Genomic DNA, 20,109 nt, shown 5'->3' with positions numbered 1-20,109 from the left:
TGTAACAAAACAAAGTTCAATCTGCCCATTAGGACAACAGGGTGTGAAATGAGTTGGGGACTACAACTCAGGGATTCAACCTAGCACTGTTTGCTAACTGCAAAGAGGGAGAAGTTGAGGCATTCTTTTTCCCCTCCCAATACACTTCTCTTCAAATCACCTTGATCCAGGAGACTTCTGAACAGAAGTAACTGCACTGTAGTTTGACACTGACCCTCTCTGCTCCTTCCCAAAGATAAACAACTGCCTCCCAACAATCAATAATTCAGAGCTGTGGCAAGTCCACTCCAGCATTTTCCTGGAGAAAGAACATATGCACAACCCTTCTCCAGCTGGACTGAAGAAACTAAAGATGAAGGCCCTCTGGAGAAGGGGACAGAAATGGACAGCAGCACTGCAGGGCTTACTTAATAGACAGCTAGTCTCATAGAAAAAAGTCTCATGCAATAAGACCAACACCTAATAATTTCTGTAATATATGGACATCAATCTCGGGTATTATAAACAGTCTGTCTGTAGACTGAAGGACCTGAAGCATCATTCATTCTGCAGGATGACATTTCAAGCCGTTGTCTTCTCAGAGAAGCATAAATGTACAACCTTGGGAACCACTCTAGATCATACAAGAGGCCCCTCAACCTTCCTATATCAAAGAGATGACAAAAAAAGACAGTTTGAAGGTAGGAATATATTACTTCAGTAAAAATAAGTTAACTTGAGAGACGACCAGCCATGCATTAGCACAACAGTTATGGTCCAACTCCAGCAAACTGAAGAACTGAAAAGCCACCATTTTAGTACAGCTTGGCAGTAAGACATAAGCATGCTCTTATTGACAGCTGTTTACAGAGCCCTCTCTGACCTGCTATTATCAATTATGCTAAGGCAGAACCAGGTAAGGAAAAACAAAACAAAAAAACCCCCAGAATTCAGCTTCAGTAATTTGCACCAGCTTTAGCCAAACTAAGTATTCCTTATGTAAGCATTTTAAGAACACATAAGAACATAACATCAAGTTAGAGACTAAACTGAAAAATTCTCTCAATCTTTAAGTCCAGCATACATTATGACAACTGAAGATGTAACAAAACTCCTTTCACAAAAAGATGAAATTCCTCTCCTGTTTGAATAATTCATTGATAAATACTGCATATGATTAAAGTACGTCCTATGAAGTAGAAAAATAAGTTAATGTGAATAAGCTCTCATGCATAGAACTGGGTAGTTAGCCAGGGTGGGAGAAGGAGGCGATTTTGTCTAAAAGTAAACCAACAGATATCAGCATAAGCAACAATACAACCCAACACCACCACTCTACTCACAGCTGCTATATTCTGTGACAGCACCCAAACTAATGGATTAACAAAAGCTAGTAGCAAACAACAACAAATAAAGTCTGCAGGAACAAGCAGGAAGTACAGATTTCTAGGATTAATCATTGCATGCATAAGGATCTGGGCTACAACAGCATGTAGAATCCTTTCGGAGCTATTTTCTGCTAGAGCTGTGGCTATTCCTTTGCTATTAAGTTCTACAATCAGTTTCTCAGTTTGCTAACTTCATACCTTAGAGCAAGTGCCACACTTTTCAGTTTGCAAGCAAGAAAACTGAAGTGAAGTTACTACACAAATTGAGAAGACTGAGTAAATTATGTCCAGCTACCTGCAACAGAGATTGCTGTCGAAGAGGCATTCAGAGACTGCACAAAACAAATTAAAACCAGTATTTCTAATTATTAGTAACTGTTGTATCTAAAATTACAAGCCGCAGCTATATTACATTAGTGTGTCACAGACTAACTGTAAGTCTGAAGAGGCTTTAAGTCTACATGAGTTCAGAAGTTTAAAACCTGATGTAGGCTGACTAAAGAAATCTGATACTCAGACTAGAACTTCCAGAGAGAATTTGGCACAAGCAATTTTGATTTCAGGACAAAGCAGAGAAAGTTTTATTCCTCTCTTTTGAACACCTTCTTCTGTCCTTAATTTCCAACAAAAATAGTAGGAAAACTTTTCCTACTCAGGAGGCTGCTCTCAAAACACTGGACCACCACAGCACATACTGCAAATACTAGACCACAGCAGTTTCAAGTATTAAGAGAAGTTTTCTTTAAAGCTTGAATCACTAATTATAGAGTCAAAAAGGCAAAACTCCAAGCTCAAGAACAGGTCCCCAGCCACAGAAAACTGAAAGGAAAAGGAACAGCAAAGGTAGGGAAAGAGTTGTAGAGCTTACTTTTTTTTTTACTTCTCTTGCTCATACTTAAGTAGACTGTACATAAGTCAAAGATGCAACATTCTCCAGCTGTCAGTTTTATTTTGGAGAAGTACATGTGAAATTCATGTAGCATCATGATTACAGCTCCCCCATGCTGATGGGGATCAGGGACAGCAGTGTCACCAGGTTAATGCTTTATGATACTCTGAACTATAGTAGTCACTGACAAGAAAGAAGCCATATTCATATCCCCCAAAGCAAGACTGACTTAAGTGTTTTAAAGTATCTATGTGGATCCAACCACACCCAACAAAGAGTACACTTGCACTGTTCCTTCAACCTCTTACGTGAGATTAGGAGCCTGTATCCCCATTACTTTTCATGAAAACTCACAGAAGCACTACTAACACCACCCTCTTAAGTACAAAAGCAGCAACTGCACCAGAAGCTACAGAAGACCACAAATCACATTCCTGTCTCCAAATTAAGACTAGCTTCTTTCAAAAATATTAACTAGAGAATTTTGGCTTTATAAAGAGGATGAGGAAAAATAAACAAGGCATTTCTTATGGAACAGTAAGTTGTTCTTTGCTTAAGCATGCTGAAGTTATGAGAAGATTAAAAATACCCAGAGTTTGATCCTATTCACAAACCAATGTGAACCAAAGATAAATGAGCAGTTCACGTAAACCTACAAATGACAGCACATCATTTGTCAGATACCTGAAAGCACCGCTTTGCGGATAAACATCTTCAGAAAGAAAGAACAGCAGTTCTTAGAAGCTAAACAGAATCCTGAACATAACTTTTGAACAGAAACCAAACTACTGCTCAATCCTTAAAAAATATTAATATTCATATCTAAAGTGGTCTCAGGGAGGGTGTGTGTGGCAGGGTGAAAACTCTAGGACAGTTTTGCACACTATACTATATATATTTATTCGGTTTCACATGCTGTAGCCTAAGCTATCAAAACCAATATTCTACTTGGGCAAATATTTAAGGTAGTATGTCTACTTAGGTCTTCCCTATATCCACCTTAGGCTAGGGGAGCAGAGTTTAAAAATAAAAAAAAAGAAAACCCTACATACACACTTTCTTCCAACACAGTTTTTTATTAGTGTTCGGATTTAACTTATTCAGAAGGTGACAGCTCAGTATGAAACACTCACTCTACATCCCCTCTACTGGTTTGAATGTTATCCCAGAGTTCTTGTAAGCTTCCAGGCAAAGATTAGTATATACTGTACATCCCACTTACCAAAAAGTAACTCCGTAATTTCTGCATTGACCTTGTTCCCAGTTCTAGTTAAGAGACCTGAAAGTGGGAACAAGGATCATATAAAAGTTAATGAAACTTTAGTTGGCAAGCAGGACACACAGCATCAAACTAACCTCTACTTCTGAGCTCACAAATGCTTATAATGTAGTAACTTGTCCCATGTCAACTGCTCCTTAGACAAAAGAGAACTTCTGAAACATCCAGAAGTAATTCACAATACTAGTAGAAAGAAGTCCCTTGCCAAGTCTTGGCTACTGTTTTGGAAGCAAAAGCTACATGGCTTGAAAAAAAACCAAACCAAAACAAAAAAACACCACACAAATGAAAACATCTAAGGACCACAGCTAAAACATGCATTAGCAAGGCTGCATTGAAACAGAACAGACCACTAGTTTACTTTCATGAATTTTATTAAGCAGAATAAGCATTAATGTACATTTCAGCAAGCATTCTCCCCAAAACAGCTCAATACAGTTTTAGTAAAGTATATGGTGATCTAAATGGAGTCACAATTAAAATCAGCAGGTTCAGTTACCAAAAACATGGAAAAAGGGTCAGGTTATAAAAGATTGATACAAGTTACTGTATATCAACTTCAAAGGAATCTAATACACTGTTTTTGCTAACAATACCTGAGCTGAGAGCAGATACAGAAGAACTTAAGACCTATTTCATGAGAAGCTACCCCACATGTACAGTGAAGTTCTTTTACTTCTAGGCTGAGCATTTTAAAGAGTATCACTTTAACATTTCCTGCCTTTAAGCATGCTGATAAACCGACTTAAGACGCTTCTTTCAACCTCATTTCCTTATGGCACATGTCTCCATGTAAAAGTTTGGGGGGGGGGGGGGGGGTGTTGTGGGGTTTGTTTGTTTTGGGGTTGTTTTTTTTTAATAAGACACACACAACCTTCTAAGAGTCAGGATAGCACACGAATTGCCTCAATTTTAAAACTATTCATAGCTACTAGTACCAGAAACTCAGACAAGAGAAAGGTCTTCTTTAAAAGCTAACAATTCAAGGCTGATTTATTTCATGCAGTCTAACTCTTAAGATGGCCTCAATTATCTGGAGCCAAGCAGAGGCTTTGATAATAGAGCTTGTAACACATCCACAGTCTGATCAGACTGGTTAGGCTGGCCTTGTTGATGAGTCATCTTTTGCTCTTCTCTCTCCAAATAGTCTGGTCAGAGGAGGAAAACCTCTGGTTTTTTTTTTAATGCTGGTGACAGCAAAGATGATCTGTGGGAAGGAATCACCTCCTACTGACAGTACTTCAGACTCATCTTCATTACTGAGTCGAGAAATTCCAGAATTTCCAAATTCACAGGACAGTATTCTCAAGAAGACAGACTATGACTGGAGTCAAGCACTGTATCTGACTCCTGCTTTTGCAAAACTAAGCAAACTGAAACCCGATCAGACATTCCTTTTAGTGATAAAAGACTTAGCATGTAGTATGTGATCTTTGACAGCTAGATTTTTAAAACTAAGTCTACTGCTGAAACAAGAATACTTGTACTGGTTGTGTTCATTAAGTATTTAGTGACCTAATCAGCACACATTTTCCATGGTATTGTTTCAGTGCTTCCAGCATTTTCAATACTGTTCTGGAACTCCTTTGGGGGAGGAACCAGGAAATTTACATGATCCATCATTTCAAACCTAATACGTAAATAAGTCTGCTTTTAAAGACCAGACTTAAACAGTCTTTCAGAACTAAGGAGGTCTGCATCTATATTCCTCAATGTTTATTTCAACCACCATTCCAGTTACACATCTGCTGAAGACAGGACTGTTTATCATTTGAAGCAGTATATAGATGTCAGCAGACACCTTACCTGGGCCCGTTGCTGTCTTTCCTCTTGGCTGAAACATTGCTTTGTTCTGGTTTTGCACCTCTGTCCATACGCTCACTGGCATTCCTCTCCACAATTTCTCCCTCATCCAGTGCCCTGTGCAAACGGTAATTCACCATCTTCAAAACGATAAAGAGAGCTGCTATCACTGGGCAGTAGACAGCTACTATCATCATGGAAGAAGGAAGAGCCTTTCAAAAGAGAATAAGAAAGAGTTAATGAACACAAGGTCAAATGTCCACAAGAATAAAGCTAGAGTTTAACAGTTTTTCCATACAAAAAATATTGATCATACTGAAAATGAAGGTTTAAACACACACCCCCTACAGTCAAACTTTGTGTGGAGATTGTTAGAAGTCTAGCAACATAGAAAAAAGGAACAGTTGGACTACAAGACACCAAAGCACCACAGCAGTGTGCTAAGTAGACCCATCACTGGAGCCTGAGAATCAAATTCAACTTTTGTTCTTTTTTTCCAGGCTATTGGAATGTAAGACCTAGACCGGGAAACCTAGAGCTAGCATGACTTTTTTGTGTCACACCCAATATTTTTGATTAGTTGTTATGAACAAAAAAAAAAAGATGGGAAGATTTTCAGCAACTTGAAATGTAATCCAAGCATAGGGTATGACCTTATTTCAGGGCTAGTACACAGCACCAAGTCCATTTTGGAAAAACTGATGCGAGTTTGACAGCATGGTAGAGGGGAGAAAACCCATTCAACTACCCAACATTGATGTTTTGACTTCACTTGTCAGCTTCCAACAGCTACTCTTGCATGACAAGATACTGATCAATCACCAAAGCCAAACTCTTCCCTACCTGCATACAAAAAAAAAAGGCTATTTACATTTGTGGCTCACACAAATGAGCAGTAGTCCACAATAACCTGCAAGAGCACGTGCTGGAAAGATTATTTGTGCTAGACCATTACATGCCCATGGAAAGGCAGCTAAGACAGATGTTCTGAAGAGAGTTTTTCAGCTGTGTCAAAGGTGGCCAGAAGCCACATGAAAAACCTCAGTCCTGAATTCAGCTTTTGAAATTCCACTCAGAGTTAAGACTTCTCATGCAACTTTTGGTGAAGCCCATAAGGCTTTTATAGATCAATCACTTCAGCAACAGGTATTAAGTGCAGCCTAATAACTATTTGAAAGAAGTGTTCAGAGTACTAGTTAAACTTCAGATTTCACTTCAAGGCTTTCAACCCTTCTAATTCTCCTTTTATTCATATTTATAATTTTGCCATTTCCCTAGGCAGTCACTAAACAAAATGAGACAATAACTCTTAATCTTCATCCACAAATAGACCACTTCCCTTACAAAAGCAACAGGAGTCTGTGTTCTCAAATATTTTGCTGCATCACTATCCTTTACCCCACTGATGTTGTAGTTTGATATAAAACTCTAACAGCCATAAATATACACAGAGATATACAACAATCAGAATTAGCATTTGTCACCCAGCATGAAAGTTAATTTAGTAGATGAGAAGAACAAATGAATTGTCTTTAGACCTCCTAGCCTAAGGAGAATTCCAGCTTGTTTCATACACCTAGGCTCCCTCCCTATATGGACCCCCGCAAAAGAAGAGTCTTTATGGTGATCAAAGCCCCACGCACATCTTGCAGCATCAGAAAGGGAACATGACTGGAGAATAAGACAGAGAGCCCTCTCTATTCTGCACATAAAGCTAGTTTTAGTCATTTAAGAGAGATCTGATTACAACATTAGTATTTCTACATATTCAAGAGCTTATAGTCCTAGAAGAACTGGCAGTGCTTGTCACACTATTTAAACCATGAGTTTAGCAAAGACACTGTTCAAAGAGATCTCCAAATACAAAATATTGTACCAATAAAGGGGATAAAAGAATAAATGTTTCTAAAGATTGTATTGACTGTTGACTTCAGAATAAAACCAATCCTTAATCTGGCTGCTCATTTTCTGGCAGTAAGCAAAAACAAATAACCAATATAACATTTCTAAAGCCAAACAAGTATAAATAATTGAGTCTGGAATCAATGAGAAGGCAGGTTACTTATTAGGATTCTTTTATTAAAGGGATCAAGTTTAACCTACCTTTTCCTCCAAAACAAGTCAACACCTAATATAACATTTGAAGTAGGACAGGCAAACTAAGCTGAGGTATGATAACTTAGATTTTGCATGCTGAGCTGTACAAGACCCTAATGGATAGTGAGATTCACTTACCAAGCACCACCTCAGAAGGAGAAAGAGGAAATAAAGCTATTTATAAACAGCATCAGTAAACAAGGAGGAGCCACAACAATGCTAATGGCTTCCATACAATCCCTGAAGCAATGCTACAAGGGCTTCCTCAAGAGATGCGGTGCTTCCACTTCCAAGAACTTCAGAGGCAGCTAGCTCCCTGCAGGCAAGGGCAAGCCCGTTAACTTTGGCAAAACATCTGAGCTTCCTGTACCTGCTAAGCAGTCTGCTACCTAGTCAAACAGAACTTTAACTATCCTCTCCTTCGCAAGTACCTAGCGTTCAGAAGCCATTACCAGATGTCAGTTTAACACTAGATGACAAAAGCTAGAGTTAGTCTATAAAAGACTTGCCCATAACTTTCTGTCCCAAGCACTCTTCAATTTCTCCCCTCCACTCTGTCAGTAGTGAGGTCACACAGTGTATCCAGTTTATCTTGTAAAATGCAAAATCTGCACATCCTGTTCTGCAAATGAAAGCTTTGAGAACAAGTGGGGGGGGGAGGGGAAAGGTTGAACACCTCATGTAACTTGCAGCAAACCCAATAAAGAATTAAAAGGGTACTTTTCCCTCACATCCTGTTTTCACAGGATTGCAGAAAGCTAAAAATACATTAACTCACTACTTTTCAGTCTTCATATTCATTAGTAGTTACTCCTCTCTGAATAGGGCATATACTCTGAGAATAGAAGAAATTTTAGCATGTCTGGCATACTCTGCTGTCTGATCATACTTTATATTAAGTCTCATGCTGTGGTACAGCGGTGCTACCCACAGTACCAGCAACTCATCTGCATGCCAGCGTCAAGAGGAAGAGTTACTGCAACCTAACCTAAACCACTGGTGCCTTCTCTATTTTTGTTTGCCAGACTTAGAACCATTCAACTTCCATTTGGGGTCTTCTCTCCACAAGCCATGGCAAGTTAAAGTGAGATTAGTATTTTAAACTGTGCTTGACATTTTACCACATTTGAGGAGAGACAGGTCTCTCACCAGTGTAACTGAACATCTTGTACAATACCATCCTCAAGACTGGAATACAAATTTAAGTCCTAAAATTTGCAGCTAGATCTCACTTCAGTTCTTTTCATAGGTACTAAAACATTTTTATTGGGCACAACAGACCAAAAACCTCAGGTTAGAGCTTGTTAGCAGACACCAGCTGGCTACAAGTCTGTAGCTGCAACAGCATTTCAGAGAACATCGCATTTTACTGCACATCTCTAGTCACTTCCATTAGCACCAAAAGAAAACACACATTGAACAGTAGTAGTCACAACAGAAGCTCTTGTAGGAGAGAAGAAAGAGCTAGACATGACCATGCAAAAACTGCCTGCTTTAATTACATTCTGTTGAAAACTTCAGTCACCTAATGGCTGAACAAACCCAGTCATTAGATAACTTCCTTTTAAGATATAGGGAAATACTTCCAGCTAGGAGTTTAAGTAGTAGTCTCAAAGATGGAGGGTAAGAGGAAAGACACTGATTTTCTACCACCTTTCCCTCAGGAGCTACTTTCCAAATTTAAACCTTTCAAGACAACTTATGAAATCCATACTGTACATGTGGACAAAAGGTAAGATGCAGGAATGCACAGTTGAGGAGTGGGACTGTCCATTCTGGAAGCTGCTGGCTGTCAGGTCAGCTTAGCTGTATCACAGCACACATTTTGTGAAAAGCTTTAAGCACTCCTCGATTCCAGTGGTCAACCTAGAACAGAAAAGAAACCTCAGACCACTAGCTACAGGACGAAAATATTCCCATTTGAACTACAAAGGTCACTGTATCTTGATTCATCATTTCAAATACATAACTGCCAGGAACCAGAGGGAGTTTCATTGATCACAGGCTGTGCTACATACTTATGAAGAAACAAAGACTATATGGATCTTACCTAATCACATCTCACTTTAGTTATAGACACTACAGATGCAATGAAGTTCCCAGATTCTTTTCAAAAAAGAGATGTGTAGGTGTTACCTGTTGAGAACATTCATAGCAGTCTCCCAACCCAAATCAGATCGCAAGTCCTTACGTAAATGTGATATCAATCAAAAAGTTCATTAAACAGTAACAGTTGGCTTGTAAAATGCTTTCAAGTTCAAGCATTTTGAGGCCAGTATTTTATAGAAACATTCATACCAGGGAAGAGGAAAGGTCAAGAAACAGCAGATGTACTTTTGTCACCATTTTTGTTTATGAACAGCCAGAGCCCTTAAGAACTGCTGTTATCTGGAAGCATGTTCTGTTACAAGCTATCTAGTTTTTGACTGAAACCTCAAGGTATATAAATGATACTGGAGTAGCCAAGAAACTAGATGTGGCTTAGAGCCACATGGGATACCAGGGATTGTCATCATACATCCAACTTCAAGTACTTAAACTCTTAGTTTAGGAAACAACACTTATTTCAGAAACTTCACTAGAAAAAGACTTTCACATGAAGCTACATTTATATGACCTACTTCTATAACTATGTACAGAAGTCAGGAAATAAGTGCCTATTAAGTGAACTGTTGTCTAAATGAGCTTGACTTTGACAGACAAGTTTTGTAGGTACATATGAGCCCATCACCCCAAGCAAGGTACAGTCCTGGCTCCTCTTCAGTCACTGGCAAAGTTCCCTGAGTGCCAGAGCCAAGACTTCACCCCCTCCTGCGCACGTGGTGGGGCTGAAACAGCATTCCGACTAGGGGAAGTGCTTTGGCAGTCTCCACTCTTCCCCTCCCCCTTGCAACACTGATGCATAACATTGGCCTCTGCATTTAGGGTATTTTTTCCAACTCTGCCACTGTATTTTACAACCTAGTTGTACAGTTTCCCCATATTGTAGCATATTTTCTTCTCCCAACTTGAATTTTGGATTAAAAATAGGGATCAGCTCTTACAACAGATATGCAGATCAACAAGCACAGTTGAGTCTGTTACTGAATACAAATATCCAAACAGGGTAGTAACTAGTCTAGAAAGCAGTATTTTTACATGCATGCTGCCAAGCCACAGATCCAAGAGTACAGACTCAAGCAGCTTCACTCAAGCAGACATTTCTCTTCCTCTACAGCCCAATTGCTTCATTATCTACACTTTTCTTTTTGCCACACTTCTGACAAGGACAGGTTAAGTGTATAAATACACATGAGAAAAAGATAAGTATCCAGATCTGTAATATAGAGACATTTATTTATACATCTGTCTCTCCTTCACACAGGGTACAGACCTCACTTTCATGTGCTTAAGCTCAGAAGGCAGGTGAGGGACCAAGGAAGAAAGGCTAGCTGAATGCTACTGCTAATACCTTAAATTGGTTTGCACCATGTGTTAAACCCATCAACCCTAACAGCACTGGCATACACGTGCAAAGAAACACATGGATTTATGTTATTACTTGCGAACCACAACCATTACCATATTCCATTCTGAAAATACAGGATCAATAGAAGGAACACACAGACAAAACATTAACAACATTGGGTGCAATAAACCAAGTCTTTAAGCAATAAGTGCATCTAAATTACCATATTCAAACGCTATTAAGCATGCCACTCCTGTTGAGGGTTAAATAACATTTGAAAAAAGTGATTAGCTTACTATAAAATGCATTCAGCCTTGAGAGCCAGCTACAAGCCAAGTTCTTAGGGGATACTTTCGCCTTTGTTGCTACAAAACAACTTAGGAATAACTATAGTTATTGCTGCCCTGATACATCAAAGCAACACTATGATCTTCAAATTCCTTCTGCAAGGAAGTTTTAGGTAATATAAAACCTGCCGGCATTCTAAGCCTTTCTATATACCTTGTTTTTTTAAACACACAGGGTTGTCTGCCAGCAACAAGTCATTTAAAGCTAGCTTAGAAACTCCCTCCTACACACCAGTGAGCCATGCTTACAATTCAGATTACGATTACCTAAGACTTTTTAAGCAAGTTCTGCTTATTTATGTATGTCCTACCGCAATGCAACATTTACTGCTTTTTATTCTGAAAAAGAGCTTAAGAGATGGTACAGAACTAAGATGACCATCATGGTTCTGCCTGTTTAGTTTATGTCTAGACAACACTTAAACTGCAGAGGGTGGAAAGAGGGAAAACAGCCAAATATGATTCAAACTGCTTTAACTTGTGACTAATCTCCCTACTTATTCTCAGGGAAGTTGGCACTTGTTGTTGCATCTTTAACACATCCAGAGCTATGAAGCAAGAGAATTTCTCTGACCTCAACAAAACCCAAAGCAGCTTGCTTTTGCCTGTCTTCTCTCTTTCCACAAGAAAAGAAAAAAAGTTTAAGCAACACTGAAGTTTACCCCATAGTATGGGTAACTGAAGCTTAACTGCTGCTTTAAGAGCAGCAGGACACTCAAATGCTGGTCCCGATTTATCAGTTGTCAAAAGACCTATGTACAACATAGATCAGCGCCCCTTCAAAAGTCCCCTGCACATGCAGGATATAGCTGTTCGCAAAGGTGTGGTGAGCTTTCTCAGCAAGGCAGTACTAATTAAATAGACTATTCTGTCAAAGCAGAAGAGCGGTACTTCTAAAAACAAAAAAGCTACATTTGAGACCAAAAAGACTCTCTTATTCCTATACTCAGTGGAACTCCAAACAGATGCAGATTCACAGATTTTATAGAGAAGATATCCTTAGCTGAAAGTTTTATCTAGCTGTTGTCACATTAACTTCGGTTTTAAAAGCAGTTTGTCTCAGTCTGTGGTTTCCTTGCCAGCAGTCTGAAGTTTTCAAAAACAAAAAGCCTTGGAGCTACCTTTTCCAAGACACAGTAATACGAATTAAAAACTAACTGTACAGGGCTGTAACCTCCTCTTCCACATTAGCTGTTTCTTAGTATGAAGTGTCTCATGCTGCAATCTTACAAATTGCTTTTTAACAAAGCAAACGCGTGACCCCAGAGCTCTCAATCTGCAACTGCACTTGTTGAGTTTTTCCTCCAAGGTTTCATTCGTTAACTCACATTTTTTTCACAATGCAGTTTCTACTTTAAGTTGTCACAGCATCTGGACAGACATCTGGCAGACTTGCAAATTACATTCTACCTCATGTGCTCAAAGCTGGTCACAACACACCTAGTACGATCACACTTTTCTACCAAGAAATCTGAAGTGAAATATTAGTATTTCAGAAGTTACACACAACATACACAGAAAGACAAGTACTGGCCAACAGGAAACTGCCCCTTTCCCTCATAGCTGATCACACCTCTCCAAGACTTGTTTCCAAGTCCAAATGTCAAGAAAGTTCCTAGGTTCAAAGGTTAGTATTTTAACAGCTTTGATCGAAGTGTCAGATACAAAGATATATTCAACAGGAATTCTCCCAAACCAAGTACACTACCATCTGGACACAAGCAAAAAAGCGAGACTAACCTCTTGTCAATAACACAGAGTCCAGATACACTGCCAGCCAGCACGCAGTTCACTACACCACGGCCAAATAAACTTCTAGGTTATGGAACCTGAAGCACATCCCTCCCCCAGCCTCCAAAGTCAGAAGAGAAAGCAATAGAGCTGCCAGCCAGAAATACTGGCTAGATCTGACAGCTTCTACAGCAGCTGTGCCTTTTCCTGCACTACCAGCAGACCTGCAGTGGAAGCTAGTAGAGTTATGCCCAGTTCCGAAGGAAAGTAAACAGAAAAACGAAGGCGAAGCGCCAGCCACCGAAGCCCTGCCGCGCCCGATGCGCCCCGCTAGCACCCACCCCCATCTTCCCGGTAACAGCTCCGTGCTTCCGAAACGCCGCAGCCTCAGGCGTACCCCGCGCCCGCCTCCATCGCGGCTGCCGGGCCCGCCGCGGGCCACCCTTCGCGGCGGCGGGCGCCGACAGGGCTAAGCGGCGGCCGGGCGGGCGGGCGGGCCGGCCCCGGGGCAGCCCGGCAGCGGCAGCGCCGCGGGCAGGGGGCGCGCGTGCGACGGCCCCGCCGTCCTTCCCGCCCCCCCTCCCTCGGGCCTCCCCGGCCGCCGCTGAGGCGGGCGGCCCCCCGCAAGGCCCACCCGCCCGCCCCGAGGCCCAGGCCGACACCGCTCCCCCCCAACCACCACCACCACCACCTCGTCCCCGCCCCGGGCGCGGCGGCGGCGGCGGCCTGCGCTCACCATGTAGAGGGTGAAGGGGAAGCCGAGCAAGAAGAGCCACAGGTAGAGGTGCAGCGCGTTGACCCCAGCGCCCTGGTGCGGGTCCTGGTACCAGCCGCCGCTCAGCGCCGCCCACACGCCCTGGCGCAGGATCTGCAGCACCTGGGAGCCCATGGCGGCCCCGCTCCGCCGAGCCGGCCCCGCTCTATCCGCCCTGCGAGCCCGGGCAGAGCCGCGCGCCGCCCGCGCTCCGCGACAGCCCGCACGGCCGCAACCGCCGCCGCCGCCTCCCCAGCAACGCCGCCGCCATCTTATGTCCGGGCCCCGGGCCGGCCGCCCGCCCCCGCGCCGCCGATAGACCGGCAGCCCTTGCGGCAGGGGACGCCCGCCCCGCGCTCTGTCGCCGGGGAGGGACGACGCCGCGGGGGCGGGAGCGGGGCGCCCGCTACTGCGCCTGCGCGCGGGCTCCCCGCTGCCCCCGCCTCCGCCGAGGAGGGCAGCGCCGCCGCCAGCGCCCCCTGGCGGCGCGGAGGAGGGCGGCCCTGGGCGGGAGAGGCCCAGCCGCCGCCGCCGCCGCCGCCGCCGCCGGCCCTAATCCCGCTCCGGGCCCTAATCCCGCTCCGGGCCCAAACCCCCACCTACGAGGCGGCGGGAGGCCGGGGACCGCCCGGAGTACCGGGGGGGAACGTGTCCCCCGGTCACCGGAAGGGGGCTCACGCCTGCGGCCTGGCCGGGGTGGCTCTCGGGGCGCGTGACGTGTCAGGGTGCTCCTAGAAAATGGAGGGAGACGCAACCCTCGCCAAGGGCTTTTCCTTCCCCTCTCTCAGGGCCTTGCTCCTGGCCAGGCGCGTTGTCCTCTTCTTGTGGCAGGGCAGGAGGACGTCGTCCTACCCTGCACTTCAATGCTTTAAAATCAAAGCAAGATAACAACCTCGCCGGTTTTGGCGCCCTTCCGTTTACTGTCAATACGTGACTTTACCAAAACCCTCGCGTGCCCATCCCCGCCACGGGGTTTGTTTTGTTGTTGCTTTCAACACATACAAAGCCAGAATCGCTTGGATTTATGAGAAAGGAAAGCACAACACAGCAGGCCGTGGGCGCGCCATGAGTCTCACAGATTCAACTCTGCTGCAGTCACCTATTTTTACAGAAGGTCACTAGTTCTCACCAAGTCCCGGCTTTTCAAGCTTTCCCCTTAGACAAGCACATCCCAAAAGTCACACGTCGGATAGAAAGGGACAGATGAGGGAGTTTCGAGAGTGCTGTCAAGCAGGGGAAAGGGGAGGGCGCTTCCTTCAAACCCTACGAAGGGGTAGGTAATGCTGAGGATCCCTCATTCAATTACCTGACTCTCCAGTCATATTTGGGAACAAGTAGCTTTGAGGGCACGCTATGATACTGTCGCTGTGGTGGCAGAAGGATCCTACATAAATTCTGTCCTAAAACCAAGTTGCTGTCCCACTCCAGCAGATACAACTCAGGAGAACAGCACCTTCTGGTTCTCCACTGCGGAGGAATTGCAGGAATGAAATAACCCAAGCACTCAGTCATGACTCATGATGAGCATGCATTTGGGCTGGTGTTTTCAAGAGGCTGCGTTAATGCCACAGTCTCCACAGTGTTTTTCTCCCTGACAGTTAGAGAACCAATGGCAGCATTTGGCTATTCTTGGAAAACCAGAAGACAGAAATGACTGACTCAAAGCAGATGTAGATGATGCCTTTTTGTTTCCTCAGTGGGAAAGTAGGGAGAAGGGATGGACACAAAACCCCGATGATGGGTCTCTCCCCCCAGTATAAACAAATAAACCATTTTTAACTTTATTATTTCAGATAGTGCATTTTCAAATACAAGACTGATGGCAGTATTTTGCAAAGAAGCATTTTTTCACTCTGTCAAACAGGATTGAGATATGAAAGGAAAAAAGGATGCGGGGAGGGGGGGAGAAGAGGGAAAAAAAACAACAGAGAAAACCTACAGAGGATTATCTTGGATGGGGAGGGGGAATTCCCTTTATCCTTTGGGATAAAGCCAAGCATGACAAGCCTCACCAGTTACAGTAGGCTCAGAAAAAATAAAACTATGAAGCCTGTTTCAACTACATCATTTTCCAAAATACCATTAAAAACTAAATTTACAAATACAGCTGTTAAAAGGTGAAGTTTTTAGGATGTGTTATGCATAAATATACTATGATTCTGTAACTATCAGGATTATGAAGTCTTAGTTCTTCCAGCAGCTGCTTTATGAATGTTACATAAAAGCTATTCACATTCTCCATGAAAAGGAGGCAAGAGGGATAACATTCATTAATAACGTGTCTGAAGGCTGCAGTGCATGCTTTAAAAACCTTTATGCTTCTGTTTAGGAGCCAATGATTAAATCTGGACAGATGAGCCTCAGCCTCATAGTAATGATTCACGTTAAACAGTGCCCCTGTGTGAGAGGCTGGATGCTGCGGAAGCTGCTTCCCCAGCCCTGCTCCTAGAAGTCATTGGACCAGCCATGAAGTGATAGAGGCTTGGTGGGGGGTGGGGGTGTGTGTTTAAAGCAAAAAAACGAAGAGAGGAAACGAAGCATAAATATTACAGGCTCAACCTTGATCCAAAACAGCATAACCTAGTTTAGCACAGATAGCCCCATTCAAGAGCACTTCATCATGGGATGATCTAGTCTGTGTCCAGTAAAATAAGCGAGAGAATATCACGTGCTTGAGAGGACAATTAAATTTCATTGTTTAGCTATTTAAATGCAGACAGGCTGAAAACATTAGGACAGAAGATGGGGAAATAATATTATTGGAATCCATTCATGCCCAAAGGTAAAATTGATAACCAGCCCAGTCGCAGGCATCATTAACAAAGTAAGAAAAAAACAAACATTACTAGCTTTTAAGGGAAACAAACAATCCACATATGGATAAAAAGTAACAGCAGTAGACTCAATCTGTGCATCGAAACTCTGCAATCAAACAAATAACTAACTTATTTTCTGCACTCTAGCCTTACAGTACTTTGGGGTGGGTATTACTCTCTGTACAGGAAAAGAGTGTGCTTTGGGAAAAATAAAGCACAATGTCGGTGAAGAGTGAACAACTTATTAGATAAAATATTTAAGAAAGGGGTCATTAAATCGAGCAATTGGAGATCAACCTATTTTTCTCCAGCATTTCTCTTGTAATTTAGTATGCCAAGACTAAGGCAGAGAAGTCATTTGTCACATAAGCCAGCATTACACAGGAGGAGACCAGCTCAAAACTAACTGTTATTTCAGCCAGACAATACTTCAATTCCATTTTTCCTCACGATCTTTATAGATGTACACAGTCAAGTGCCCTCCTTACAACCACAGGCTATTGGGGAAATTTCTGTAGGAAATTAATATTATTGCCTCTGTTAGGTTTGCCATCATATTAAAGATATGGCTGTTTTGACTTGAACTTGGCCAAGGAAGAATGATCTTGTAATCATATACAGCAACACTTTTCTTTACTTCATGACATGCTCCAGTGGGTTGAAAGGGCATTTGCAAAATCAGGGCAACACTGTATGTGGTGCACAGTAGAACATAGATTATACCAAATACTCAGATGGATAAACTAATCACAATTTCTTGACCAGCCTTATGGGCACACTTTTCCTTATGGGTCATATTACTAGAACAGGAAGTTGATCAAAACAGTAACAAAACACTGAAACCTGCCACAAAAATGCTTCAACATGTTGCCATTTCTAAGAATGATATTGTAGCGTGCTTTGCACCGTTAGTAGTACTTTAGTCTCTCTTATCTTCTCATTCAAGGGAATGACGCTCTACACTTTCCCTCCAGACATCTTTTGTGGGATACCCCAAATTATCATTTTTAAATTAGTTATCAAGAGAATTCCTAAGTTTTATGAGAACATAACTTGGATAATTAGGACAAGAGGTGAAACAGAAAGTTAAAAACAATATTTTGCCTAAACTAGGTGAAATTTAGTATGTCCAGAAACAAGCTTATGATTGGCACTCCCTTGTCATTTTTCATTACAGTAATCATCACAGTATGATACCAATCTGTAAGTAGCTAATAAAACAACCAGCAGAAAATAAGAAAAACACTGATTTACTCACTTCACAATTATGAGGGTTAGCACTTCTGTTTCCATGCTGGATACAGGATTTGTTTTCAGACAGAGATTGACAAACTAGGCCTTGGTGGCTCACTACCAACTTTTATTTACTTCTTCCTATTGATTCCTTGTCTCAGGATCTATAATTAGGCAGCAGCATTTCAACCCCGATTTTTGGATCCTGCTGACATGTACTACTTACTGTGGCTTGGATACAGTATCCAAAGCAGCAACTTTGGCTCCAAAAAGAAAGAAAAAGACAAAAGTCAATTTTCTATATAACTGATCAGCCTAGAAGTGCACCTACCTTTTGATTTCCTGAAGAAGCAATAATTAAAATATATACTTGCTACTTGGGCATTAAGAGTCTTTGCATAATTTTAAGTCTTGACTTTTTTTTCCACCATTTGCCTGTAATTGCAACCTGGTTAAAAAAGGGTTTATCTGAATTCAGAAGGTTGTCATAAATGGTGATAAATGTGTCTTATTCTCACATTATCTCATATGAGAATTAAGAAGTAGGCTTATTTACAAGGGTGATAGAAAGCAGAATGTCATCCTACAATAATATTTGTTAGCCTGGTTTCACTGTAAGATAGCTAGTTTTCTTATAAAACCTGTCAGGAGATTGTTCTAGATTTGCTTTTAATTACAGTAGAGCCGTTTTTGACAAGTGCAGGACTCTACTGAACACGTTGTCATCTTGTTAGCATCTGATGGCAGCTTATCTGCTGTTTGCACAGTGTTTAAACAAACTTCTAAACAAGAACCAGATCCTTTCACAGACCCCACTCCCTTTGTAGCAGAGAAGCCATGCCACATTCAGCCTTCCACACTAAGAGATCGCTATGAAATTACTCCATGAAGTTCAGCCCTATATGTTACCCCTACCCCCGCTGGAATACAGCGTTTAGAAGCAACAAGAAAAATATGCCTAGTTTCTAGCATTTCGGTCCAGACCAGGCACAGATTTATCAGCAGGAGGGTTACATGGCAGGAGACCTCCTCTCCCTGCTGTGCTGGCAGGTTCACCACTCACAGCACATGATGCAGCCCCAGCTGTGTGCCAGGATACAGCCTGCACCCACCTTTATCACAGCTACGGCACCACACACACTCCCACATCCACCTGCTCTTTCAGGATACACCCTGCCCAGCAGCTTGGGGAGCAGGCCGAACCTTTCTCTCTCTCTCAGCGTGGGAGAACATAGTTCTTGCCTTCACAAACTAAGAAAGGGGAAAAAAGGTTAGGGTTTGGGGTTTGGGATTTTTTTTCTTTATTTTCAACTCTCCCTATGACTAATATATCTCTCCATAATACTTCACAGTGCTACTTAGGCAGAGAGCAATTCACTGAGTGGAGGATGCTAATTACTGATCTGCAACCAGTTGAACCATGAAGCTCACAGTCCCATTAGTCCTGCTCTTGCGGATTGTCTCAGCTGCCTGCTGCACCTTTTGAGTATGTAAGCTCTTTTCGTACGCTCTTTGAGCCCTGTGCTTTTCTCAAGACAAAATAAGCAGACCAAAGCGAAATTCTCCCTGCAGAAGAGCACTTACATACGTTTCTTATTATCAGGGAGTGCTGAAAGGGGAAAACTGTTTAAAATAGATCCATGCAGACAAAGAAGTCCCTTGACAGCTAAAAAAAAAGAATTCTTACCAACTTGTTGATAGCAACCTTCTGTAAGTCGCCACTAGAACAACAGCATCTTCAACTCCACTCCTTCTCTTTGTTATCTAGAAATTGTCTCTACGCAGCCTTCTGCTGTACATTTTTAGCAGCTACACGGGCCCCAGTCTCACTATCCTAACCTCTTGCAGCTGCATCAGCATGGCTGAAAAATCAGTTGGAATGGCTTAACAGTCCCATTGCTAGAGGCAGAGTGCAGTTTTAAGATGAATTTTCCTCTTAAATATAGTTCTGTTAGTCTTTCTTACAAGATAATTGCGATGGCATCATCCACTTTCACATTACAGGACCTAATTGTGTGAACGTGTCCATACAGAAATCACAGAGAGAATCATCATCAATGTCCCAATGACCACAAGGTCTCTCTGAAAAAGAGGAATTTGCTAGCATTGCTGGTACAAGAATTGCTTAAAAATGCCATGGCGATGAAACATAATAAACAAGGCTAAAATTAGAATATCCAAACACCCAGCTGACAGTATTTTAGCAGCATTTATACCACATTCTTTAAAGTACAGCACAGTGGTGCCTCACTGTAAGAAATTCTACCAAACAATGATTCATGATGCCACTGGGATAAACTCCTATTTAAGGTCTTTGTTCACAGTTAAAACTCTCTGTCTGAAGT

At 42.3% G+C, this 20,109-nt stretch overlaps 1 protein-coding gene across 10 annotated transcripts in view; it reads right to left on the bottom strand.

Annotated features, from left to right (window-relative positions):
• Positions 1-14,050, bottom strand: part of PCNX1 (pecanex 1) — a 93,155-nt gene extending 79,105 nt beyond the window's left edge. For 4 of the 10 annotated variants that reach the window (XM_069784264.1, XM_069784265.1, XM_069784266.1 and 1 more), the window contains exons 1-2: positions 13,698-14,046; positions 5,342-5,550 (exon numbers count right to left, since the gene is read on the bottom strand). In XM_069784264.1, coding sequence (XP_069640365.1) covers positions 5,342-5,550; positions 13,698-13,850 — 362 coding nt within the window. In that variant the 5' untranslated portion in view covers positions 13,851-14,046. Of the gene's footprint in view, positions 1-3,478; positions 3,536-5,341; positions 5,551-9,154; positions 9,302-13,697 lie in introns of those variants that run through there. The other 6 variants (XM_069784259.1, XM_069784261.1, XM_069784260.1 and 3 more) reach the window with 4 other exon arrangements.
• Positions 14,051-20,109: the final 6,059 nt, after the last annotated feature.

Source organism: Haliaeetus albicilla, chromosome 5 (assembly GCF_947461875.1).
Source record: "Haliaeetus albicilla chromosome 5, bHalAlb1.1, whole genome shotgun sequence".
In the NCBI taxonomy this organism is placed as follows: Eukaryota; Metazoa; Chordata; class Aves; order Accipitriformes; family Accipitridae; genus Haliaeetus; species Haliaeetus albicilla.
This window is presented reverse-complemented; position numbering and strand designations above follow the sequence as displayed.